Source organism: Trachymyrmex septentrionalis, unplaced genomic scaffold (genome assembly GCF_001594115.1).
Source record: "Trachymyrmex septentrionalis isolate Tsep2-gDNA-1 unplaced genomic scaffold, Tsep1.0 scaffold122, whole genome shotgun sequence".
Lineage (NCBI taxonomy): Eukaryota > Metazoa > Arthropoda > Insecta > Hymenoptera > Formicidae > Trachymyrmex > Trachymyrmex septentrionalis.
In genome coordinates, this window is record NW_017304352.1 from 560820 (window position 1) to 573445 (window position 12626).

At 32.2% G+C, this 12626-nt stretch overlaps 1 protein-coding gene across 1 annotated transcript in view; it reads left to right on the forward strand.

Moving 5' to 3' along the window:
- The window catches only part of LOC108755158 (lachesin-like), a 169267-nt gene that overhangs the window by 81327 nt on the left and 75314 nt on the right, over window positions 1-12626 (forward strand). Inside the window, exon 5 of the mRNA XM_018498011.1 lies at window positions 1275-1403. Coding sequence (XP_018353513.1) covers window positions 1275-1403 — 129 coding nt within the window. The remainder of the gene's footprint in view (window positions 1-1274; window positions 1404-12626) is intronic.

Here is a 12626-nt window from a genome sequence, read left to right on the forward strand (position 1 = left end):
CTTGTTGTATTGTTATATATTATTATTCGAATACAATAATACTAACAATGAGTTAAATTACTTTTATTAATATTTCTCAAAAGGCAAACGGTTCATTTTCTGTCTTATAACGATAATAACTTAGCTTTATATCGTCAATTTCTTGTCACGGAGTGTCGATCGTTTTGCTTCTTCCCTTCTTTCTATTTTCTATTAACTCCTGCCAGTTATTTCTCCTGTGATAAAGAGCCAGCGAAAGTTTCCTCGTAAATCGTCGTTTGATGTAACGTAGACACGAAGCTAATGTATACATCTTAGCTGATAACGACATCGAAAATCCTGATCACGCGAGTTGGGTGATCTTAACACTTGTGTAGTCGTTTGTGAACTATTTGTGAGTCATATAACGATTTTGCACGGACTCGATCTAACAAAAAAGAATTTAATGGAAGAAAAATCCTAATGCAACCAAAATAACTTTAATGAAAATGTAAGAGACTTTTGGTATTAACTTAGTCTCTGCATTTCTTCTGTTTCGTGACTTTCTTATATTGTAATTTTACTGCAATCTTACTTGTAAAATATAAATCTCTCACTAAAAACTTTCGTAATAGACTAACGTATATCTGGATATATCCGAGGGCTTAAATCACGCAACAATAAAAACGTATTCTGAATTCTTGTAACTTCACTGCTTCATTATAGAGTTAAATTCCGTACTGGATCAATAGGAGAAAATTACTAAATATGTACTATATGTGTAGTTGCCTAATCATATTTCTTGTAGCATGTTACAAAAAGACTGAACAAATCAATTTGTTATTGTAAATATATATTATAAAGAGTTGAACATATTGTATTAATAGATACCTGAAACATTAATTTCCAATATTCATTTGCGTACAAATCGTGGCCGAAATGGGGAAAATATAATAAAAGATTACTTACGTAATATGTATTTGGCAACTCTTCCCTACATCTGCATTTATAATAATTTAATTGTGATTCTTTTAGCAATTAAATCATAAGTTTTAAACATTGACACTCTGTTTGTCGCGAGATATTTTACCTTTGCGTGTTAAGCTTTAACTCTAAACGTTAAGAGCTGTCCGTGCATCACGTAAAGCTGTAGGTTGTTAAATTTCAAACCGAACTATTTGCATAACCGTCTTCCTCGTTTCATTCACGTGATAACGAGGACGAAACGTTGCTTACGCGAAGGTATATACCTGCCTGTTTCCGTGAACTATTTGCGTCCTCGGCCAAGCTGAATCAATTCTCGCTTCTGGTTGCAGTGAACCTGTATGATGGCGAGCAATTAAACTTGACGAGGATCACACGCAGCGAAATGGGTGCTTATCTCTGCATCGCGACCAATGGTGTGCCGCCCACGGTCAGCAAGAGGATCACCGTCGATGTCGAATGTGAGTTTGTAGCAAGCATTCCGCACATTATTATCGCGTTTCTATGTAACAAATATGAGATGTACATATTCATGACGAATGGTATGCAGTCAGTAATACAAGGGATACAATGTGACGCGATGATTATAATTTTACGCTGTTATATGCTAGATGTTCAGCAATAAACGCTTAACGACGTTGATGTTTCATTGAAGGGTTCAATTAAAATGCGTGAAGTCTTGAAACAATATATTATTGTATTTGTCAATTGCTATAATTTAATGACGTGATTGCCGCAGTGGCAGTAGAGTGTAACTGACAAATAAATAATAATGTTATTTACAATTAAGACGACACGCAATAACATTGGGTTGATCAGTAATTTCCCTCTGTTTGTGATACGATTAACATTAAGTATAATGTTAATAGTAAATGTTTATTTCTATTTATAGTAAACATTCTGTGAAAGATAAAGTTTTAATGCGCATTTTTTTAAATTTGCTAAGATTGGTTGAATTTTGAGCATTTGAGATTGTTTTAAGCATAAAAAACAAGAATAATAATTTTCTATTGGGAAGACTGGTGCAGCACCAGCGTTGGGCTAGATTTCGATAAAAATCGCACTAATGCAATAAAACTAAGGCAGATTTAAGTAATAAGAATCTTATTAGATATGTGAGAACCGTACATGATTAGACCGTACACATGTGAGAACACAACTAATAAGAAATATAAAAAAAAGACCTATAACAATCGAAGCTGAATGCTTAAATAATTCACTGTGAATTATATGTATAAAGGAAAGCCCCCTATTATGAGATAGATCCCTAATATGAGAGAGCGGCGTTTCTGCTAAACTAATAAACGCTATCTATTGATTCCACTAGTATGCCTGATAAATATAAAAATTTGTAATCGAGCTTCAAATTGTATTTATTCAAAATTTTCATTAAAAAAATGTAATTATATATTTATTCAAAATTTTGAGTTTTCAAAAAATATTTATTCACAAAAAACCTATGAATATTTAATGAGTATTTATATTCATTCAAACAAAATATAAACTGAAAAAAAGCTCCAACAATTGTTACCTCTTAATTATAATTGGTACTTTGATGACTTTAAGAAAAAATAAATAAATTTTATTTATTTTTGTCATTGTAATATTCAGATTTTATAAAGAAAACTAAGAAATTTTGAAAAATATCTTAGAAAGATACACATTTTTTTATTTATAAATCTATTTATTTGATAGAGCGCCATGCATATTTCGATATAATTCCGGTTATATGACAGTAATGTTATAAATATTTTATCTGGATATTTTGGGCGCGACGTTCATTATGGTCTGTGAACATTAAATTTCGCGATATATTATTTATTCTCAATAAAAATGTCTTTGTTTAATCTATAGGTTAAACAAAATACAAAAATTTCGAAATTGAGATTTTTACCACTTCTTAGTCCAATATAGTGCTCCAAAACTATCACGTTATGACAGCATTTGCTTCATATAAAAGCTGTGCAATAACGTGGAATTCTTAAAATTGAACTTAGACGTCTAATTAAAACATTATTGTTATATGAAAATTTATGTGTACGTGTGCGTCAGATATTGATGTAATAGTTTGTAGTGATGTGTCAATGATACTCTCTTAAGTTGTATGGAAGTCCTATTTATATTATGACTAATCATCTTTAAGATCTCTTTAGATTTGAATAATGAAATATCAAACCTTAATCATTAATGTAATATCACAAGTTTAATTTCAATTTGCACTGGTCTTTCACCATCTCTAGAGATAGTGGAGGGGAGATTGAACTCAGTGCAATTTTTTGCAGTAGTTTTGTGGAACATAAAATTTATTTAGTGAGGTTTAATGATTAAACTCTTAAAATATGTGTGAACTGGTTTTCATAGTGGAACAATACAATTTCATTTCAGAGTGCAGGGTTATAATTTTTTCAGTAGAACACGCTATAACTATTTTCCTACTTTTGGAACATTTTTTTCTGCTGTTTTATTTCCTCAAGGCAAAAAATTTATAAATCCACGAAATAGTATTAAAAAAAAATAGCAATGAAGAACAGTCATAAATAAAACAGCATAGTTATATCATTCTGACTTTTTTTCGGTAAGCTTTACAGCAGCAAATAATAAGACACTACTAGTGCTTTATTATCAATTATTTCTCACACGTTTTTGCGTATCTTACTATAATTATATTGGTATACATTAAATTAAATTAAAACTAAAAAAAAAAGTACCGAAAATGCATATTCTTGTTCATTTTATTCATAACAACGCCAAATGCTAAAAAAAAAATCAATCAATTTTAGCAAACCTCTTTTAAAATTGAAACGCACATTGAAACGTCATTTTTCACAACATGTTTACTATGAATAAACATTTACTAGTAAACTATTCGGTGTTAACTGCATCTCTTAAAAAACAGAGAAACTTGTCAACAAAGTTAAAAAGGTTATTATGAGATAGCGATATCGTAGAATTGTGCAACAATGGCATGCAGGTGTTGCACTTAATTACTGTAATAAATTATGTTAATTGGATGCGGCAAACTACTACGACGATTGTCAACTCCAAATGTTCATAAAATATCCTAATTTTCTAGTTCGTTCACGTGTTAAATATCGTAAATAGCGGGACGCGTGGCGCAAACTTTCTCGAGGCGGCGACGCGAAAATTGGAGTTTTCCATTGGGGGATGGCTGGATCGTATCCAACAATGATTCGATTTATCGAATAAATTTTAAACGCGTTGTTATATGCGATCTCCGATCCGACGGCGGGTCAGTCGTGTATTGTTTAAATTTCATTTCACGAATTGCACAACGCAAGCACACGTGCGCGTACACACGTTGGCTGTGCAGCGGCGCACGTGCTCTGCACCGAATACGTGTATACCAGACAACAAGAGGCAGGCAAGGGCACTAGATCCGCAGAGTGTCGGGGGGAGAAAAAGCTCGGAGGGAAAGCCCGGGGGAAATACTGGAAGCCGCGCACACAAGCCGTCCCGTCGGCTCTGGTCATTTTTCCCTTTTATGCGTTTCATTCGTTCGTGTCACTTCCTATGCCTGCATCCGCGTGCCGTTGCACATCGGTGTGCGTGCGCGCGAGCGGATCTGGCATCGTCGTTGAGAGAAGAAGGAACGGTACGTTACGTATGGCGCAGGCCGGGCGGTATCTCTTGAATATTTAGGAGGCGGGGGACATATTTTATTTAGACGAGCGGGATAAAACATCGGTTTTCCGCGCGCGAATGCGCCGCGTTCCGAGTCGTAGCAGTCAGGACGCTTCAGAGATCGTCTTCGTACACCCCAAACAGCACATGCCTGACACGCCACCTCTCTTTCTCTCTTTTTTTCTTCTCTCCGTCCAATACACTACACACGTATGCGTTAGGGATTTGCGAGACACCGCCTTGTAAAAATTTTAACGTACGTAATGATATAAGCGAGCCGTAGGAAGTTCTGATTGACGGCATAATTCTTTCATTTTCTTCATCGTGTGCCCCTCCGGGGGACAAACGATGGTGCCTCAGCGTTGTATGCCTATGCATTATAGTTTTTTGACCACCACCTTGATTTTTTAATATGATAATTTATATCTATAGTTCTACATTGCATTAGTTCCTGCTTTTACTGAATTTTGTTTCTTTTATTATTTATATGCACGCGCGTTCATATTTTTAGTTTAGACTTATTATGTAGTTGTAAACAAATTTGCGTACAACTGGAAAAAAATGTGATGGCAATTATTACAACTATACAAGTTTTATATGTAGAATTAATGTAAATATATAGTTGAATAGAGAGATTTATTTTATAGTTATAATGACTACAATGAAATTGTTGAAAACTATATAAACTATATAAAAAAGCTCATTTAACTATAAAATAATTTATTCAGCATCCCCTCCCCCCTCCCCCCCAAGTTGTTCTATACCTTCGTATAAACTATATAGTAATTATTTATCTAATGGATAAAAGAAAGAGCGAATAAGAGGGAGAGTGAGAATAAACTGAATATTTTTCTAAAGATAGAATAACCCAACCTCTCAATGTACGGAATGTTACAAATATGTGTACATATTAGGCAAGTAATACAACACGATGGGTTGCGCGGAGATTTTTCCATGTCATAACTGGAACGCTGCAAACTTTATCGGTATAAATCCACTCAATCAGTAAGTTATAAGATATACATGTACGTCGTTATTGCCTACTCAAGTTTGCCCCTGCAAAGTTTGCCATGCAACTGCCTAACATACATATATCTGCAGCACTGCGTGTACATTTAACTGCGTTTCTACATATAAAACTTGTATAACTGTCATCTTTATAGTTGTTATCATTGTCTTTTTTTTTAATATACAACTAAAAAAGACAATAATAATTTTGAAAATACGACATAAATGGTTGGATACAGATAATACTAAAAGGTTGACTATTTATTAAAATATATGTAATCTTCCTAAATATATTATTATATTTATTAAAACTATTATAAATATAATTTATTTAATTTATTTAATTTATATATGTATTTATATATATGTTATTTATATATTCAGAAATTCTGTAATAGATATACAAGTTTTAGTACCTCGTATTACGGTATAACCGTATAACGTATTCTAAAATCAGTGGAGAATACAATTATGACTTTACTTCAAGTTATAAGGCAGTGAATATGTTGTATGCTTATTACTTATTCCCATACAGAAGTTCTCTTACATTTCCGTATTTCTGCTCCACTTCGTTCGTTTAAGTAACGTTAAACATAACTTACAATTTTCTTCTCTTTTATTCTTCTACAATTACAATTAAAATTAAATATTAAAGATTTATTATGGCATTAAAATTTTGTATTCATTTCTGTAATGTGAAAGGAATGCATAAAATTTGAGAGAGAGAGAGAGAGAGAGAGAGAGAGAGAGAGAGAGAAGTAGGCATTTTGCACAAGAAAAATAGAAAGAAAATGGAAAAGTACTCGATCAATGTAAGACATCCAGTGTAAAGCTCTTCCTAAATCGGAAATCTAACAACCACTCGCCGTAACTCGTTGTAAACTCTCGATGGAAACATCGTATAAATTCCAACCAGTCGAATGGTACACTACTTACCCAGTTTTCTATGTTAGCTTATTACCAAATGAAATAAACAGCGGTATAATGAGCGCGAGATAATAAAGTGAATTTATACGTTGAGTATTATACGCGTGCTTTAATGTATATAATACAAATTATTATGTTGCAGTTCATTAGTCCGATTACACAATCTACGCTGATATGCAATCCACGTGAGACAATAAAATTACATACCACGAATTCACCTCGCGGATTGCCCTCTATCGTTTATTTAGTTCGGGTCTCATCTCGAGTTATGGAAACAGATTTACCTCAGTTTTCAAAAGCATTCGTCATTATGAATGAATCCGGGGCTGTATATTTAATTTAACGACAAAGACTCGTCAACAATATTTTTCAATTATCACTGATAATCGAACAGTTGAGTAGTACACAATTCCTACGTCGCATTTTTAGCGATCCCCGTCGCGGGTAAAATTGCGTCGCTGCATAAAGCATAGCGAGTAGCATAGCGGAGAAAAAGGAAAATGCACGCGGATATGGGGACATAATTCGGTTGCATGCGGCCGGTTTCCATGCGCCGCACCTTTTCTGCAAATAGTAACCCACTTCGTAAGGCATGTTGATGAGACATGCACGATTTAGAGTGAGTCGACTTTTTATTCCCTACGTTTTCATTTTGCGATCTGGATACACGCGACGATTCACGCGGTCGTTCCCGCCCTGGTGCTCGAGCATAAACGAGTGATAAGCTGACCATAGGCGCAATCTCCCGCTGTTGCAATGAGAGTGTGATATCCTTTCTTTGTCAATTGGCCGTGTAATCACAAGTACGATGCGGCTGAGTCACGATGAGATGCCGCGATAAGAATATAATTGACGGCGAATCAGTATCGATTACTAATCGATCACAAAGTTGCATTTGAAGAGAAGACGGTAATAATACAGTACCGTTCAAAAAGTTTTAATAAATAGAAACATTTTTAGAATAAATAGGCAAAAAGTAGAAAAATTGTTTTCACAATGTACATTTAATGTTCATTAACGCAAATTAATAGTTTTTGTATATTTTTGAAAAGTAAAATGTAATATTTAAACTCTCACAATTAGAATTTGTATCGCAATGAACTAACGCTATCCTTACAGAAATTCAATTTAATACTAGCCAATTTATTGTATACTGAAAATTACTTATTTCAAGTATTAAAAGCACTAAATACCAACGCTTTTGTTATTCAAAATATAAATAATTAATTATTACTTTGTAGTATTAAGTTTCTTCACGTTAATCAGAGTATTTATTTGACCACTGGCACTTATTTTTACAGACTGATTACTTTTCCCATTTTTATACAACCGATAATTGTAGAATAGAATACGCTATTTGCTCACAATTTTTGGACTTATCTAAATATTTGCTCACTAATGTCTGTTTTGAATTTACATATTTCTCTTTATTTCTTTGCATAGAAACTAAATTGAAATATATTATAGTAAGAGTCCACACATCACATTTCTTTAGTTGAAAAGAAATCAACACCCAATAAATAAATGTATTTGGCAAACAATTAATTTTTGTAAAAAACGGCATTTATTGAAATTTTTGAACGATAATTGTGGAATGTATAAAGTTATATACTATCGTTCTTAACAATAAAGCTAAAGATTTGAGAGAAATGCGTAATATTGTATTTTAATTTACAAAAATTTAATAAATGTAATGAATTACGAATAAGACCGAATTAAGAACGCACAGACGTGACTTTAATTTTTAAACGAGATGCAATAAAAATATTTTGAAATATCTATAACTAATAAAATATATTTGGAGTTGTTAAAGTAAAGTTTATTGCTATACAGTTGAAATATTTGTTGAATTTAATATCTACATTTTACGTGTCCCCTAAACGTCCCTAAACATCTAAATTTTTGTGTTAACTTAACACAAGATAAATATGTTAGAAAATAAAACGTGTAAAATATTAACATAAAAAATATAACATTGTGACCTAATTTAGCAATAAATAGAAAACATATTTTTTAGTAAAATTAACGTTTATAATATGCTAAATTTGCACGGATATTTATTTTTTATTTCTTTATCTTAGAATTTATGCTTTAAAACTACATTACTTTTATGTTATTTGTTTATTTATTCATAAATTGTTATTTTATTTAACATTAAAAAATGTTAAGTATCAATTTAACACAAAATATTTAAATATTACAATTACATTATGTTATTTGAATATCTTGTTATAAGTTATTTTGAATATTTTATAACACTCGGTTATATATTAATAATTAAATATAAGCATTTTAACAAAAACACGAATACAAAATGTCTTTGAGTGTGCACGTTATTTAATGATGACAAAATATATAATCGTGTTTTTTCTTTCAAATTTTAAAAATCTTTTTTAATTTTAAGTTAGTTTGTACATATAATTTTTTGATGGTGTAATTCCTGCAAATATGCCGCGCTAGGATTTACGCCATAGAAGTCAGATAAAATAGAAGGAGTGGGGATAATTTTACCGCAACTCTGTTACATATCTTTATGTTATATTAGTATTGTGTTATAATTTCAGTTTCTTATTGTTAATATTAATGAATATAAATTATTGTGAGTTGAATCGATTGTTACTGTGTTAAGTAGCGCCATCATAAATTATAATCTACATAAAATAATTACCGTAGGATGTGCAAAAGACTTACTGGTTATTTCATGATACATGAGTGTAGAGGAATAGTAAAGCATGTTGTATAACAAAATACAAGTATTTGCTCTTGTATTCTTCGTTTAGTTTGTTGCCTTGTATTCTTCATTTAGTTTGTTGCCTTGTATATCCCACCTGTTTGGAATATATGGCATTATTAACAGGCGGGATTTATGCCCAAAGCATACAAAGTGCGCAGATTGAATTCAGTGCACTAAATACAACAAACGCATTACATGAAATATGTATCTCATGTCATAACACTTGTAATACATCTGGGAAGATTGTAATTATTATTTATTACTTCATATACATATTCATCATTCTTCTTATTCCTTAATAAATTCCTCTATAAACGCATTTTATAAGTTATTGAGTCATTTTAATTATAAATTTTTTATAAACTATACATACCCCCGTCCCTTTTCCCCTTCTCCCTCCCCTTATAAGTAGCCATATATTCCACCCTTACGGAATATACGGTAAAGATGCAAGGGTTTAAAAAAGTTTAAAAAAGTTTATTTTTTAATACAAAATATAAATATTTCGGATTTCTAATATTTTGTTCATAATATTGTAGTAGACAGTACAAAGTTTTTACTGATCTAGTTCGTTTACTTTAAACATAGTAAATAATACTTAATAAATTAAGTTTTTGATTAAGTTTTAGGTGCGGCGTATATACCGGGAGTTACCCTAACGTTAAATCTAATTTCTAATGAAGGTATACAAGTAAATGTTTATATTCTTCACGCAAATTTGCAATATCTTCATTTAATTGATAACGACAAAAAATGTGTTTGTCAGAATGACGAGATACGATATGTACGATGAACGGTGCACATTCATAGAATCATGATCACCTGACCATGTCTGTATATCAGTGTAGTCCGCGGCGTTGCATTCCGGTTTACCACAAATCCACAAATTGCCACCGTTGACTTTAATTAATGCACACTTCTCCCTATTTCCTACCATCGATTACGTCTATATCTGCCTTCTATTCAAGCTCAGCTGCGTTGCACTTCTATCTATACATGTATCTCTGGCGTCTGCCCTGCGTTGTCCACAGCTGGAGAGTACGATGGCGAGCTAGGAAGGTGTAATTGTGAATCTCGTTTTATTACAAGCATTTATTAAATTTATTGTCTACTCGTATGTCGAGTGTTGAATAAATAATATTAGATGGGAGCTCACACCAAAGCCTTTTGATTGATGACAATTTTTCTGCTCTCATGAAAATCACTATGACTAATCAAGGCGGACGAAGAAGGCGTCGAAAAAAAAACAATCCACGCACAATATCGCCAGCTTCATCTGAAACACATTGGATATGATTCTCCTCGTTAGAGGATCTAACGAACTTTCCGACATCCGGTGTCGTTTTACACCGGTGCAATGTTCGCCTATGAACGCATTATTATTCCCTTATTGTATCATACAATCCGCTCTGGTGGAGTTTGCAACTTTAATTTAACCCGTTACCAAAGCATAGCGCCTGCCATCCAACATCGCGGCTTAATACGAGCGCGCATCCGACGTTGGATTAATCCGAAACGAAGAAGGAGCCGTTTCTGGTTTAGTTGCTGAGTTAGAAAATTGTTCGTTCGGAATAGGGCACCCCGCACGGGCACCGAGGAATACGAAGGGTGTAAAGACGGAACCGTTGCGACATCGTGCACACCATCGCCTCGTCTCGCGCGGCCTTAACTCTTCATTGCGTAACCTTAACGCTGGCGTTAGACTTGTAACCATAATAGACTTTGTTCTCAACTCGTTTCCCGACCGTAGCGCATTTTGCGGAACGCCATCTCGGAAAGTACAAACTTGATCCGTCGTGTCTATATTACGGGGAAACTCAATGTTACGTCGCAGCGCAATCTATGATTTTATCGCGTGGCGATATTGTCAATGTTACATTGCAGATAATTAAAGGGACCACATGAAGATGTGAATATTTTAATATGCAATCATCATTAAAATATTTATATTTGGTGCTGTTAAATTTATAATGTCAAATCATATCCAATTTCAATTACTTTTAATTATTTCCATATAAGTCGCTAATGCTTCTATATATCGTTAATTTAATTTAACTTAAGAAAATATATCTTAAATTTAACTCAAATTAAAGTACCTGCGTTAAAAGGGACGTTGTTTCTTTTGAAATTAACCACAGAAAGGGTTGATGTACATTTTGACAAACATGAAAGTTAAAAATAATGGAATGTTATTTAACTTAAGGGATTGAGTCACTCCTTTGTCTAGCAGTGTGCGTAACACAATTGAAGAATTTTTTTATAAAAAAACCAAACAAGTCTAAAAAGTTAAAGTTTCAGGAAACGAAGAACTTATTATCTCTAAATTGAATATGAATATGATATTCCCATCCGGACATATAATAAATATAAGAACAAATATTTAAGTTTCAATTGGTATTTTGAGGAAATTTCATTAAAAAAAAAATAATAACTTTTGGATTTGTTTCGTTCTATGAAAATTTTATATTACTACCTCTTCATTCTATAGCATTTTACATTTATCTTTTTATATGACATTAATAATAATAATGGTAAAGAAGGAAATATTATTTAAAGTGATAATATTATTTTAAACATATAATAATAATTTTTTACCTTCATTTACAAATTTTACAAATTATTCTTATTAACAAAAACATCCCTTGCAAATATCGAACTCTTGTATTTCTTGTTTTCTGTTTAATTCTTACCGAAACAAAATTATTCATAAAGTGACACAGAAAGAGAGAACTGTTCTATGCCATAATCTAATTTTCTAAAAGTGATCTTATTTGAGAACACAATACTAGAAATTATAATCTTATTTGATTTTTATAAGAAACATTTCAATTATGTAAAATTAGAAAATGATTTATGTTAACTTTCAGAAGAACCTAAATAAAAAAAATATCTTATTTTGTTTTTATAGAAACCCTTCAATTATACAGTGTTTTATTTTAATCATTCCAGGCGAATAACTCAAAAAAACATGGGATTAAAAAAATTTTAGATTAAAGTTATATGACTTTGAGGGGAATACAAGATGATACTATGGGTTTGACTTTGGATAATGTTGTGAAGGACAGAGCAAGTAACTTTGAATATTTTAATTAAATCCTCTATTTTTTATTGTATATTTTCGTAGCTTGTAACGAGAGCTTTTCAAAACTGTAATAAAACATTTTTTCATCAAGTATTTTTCGAATTAAAATTTATAATGTTTAAAAGTACCACCGGCATTTGTGTGTGCGTGTGAGAGAGAAAGAGAGAGAGAGAGAGAGAGAGAGAGAGAGAGAGAGAGAGAGAGAGAGAGAGAGAACTGATTAGCATTACAAGGTGTTCGATCGACGGTTAAAATCTCTTGAATGCTGTTCAGGATCATAATCCGAATAAC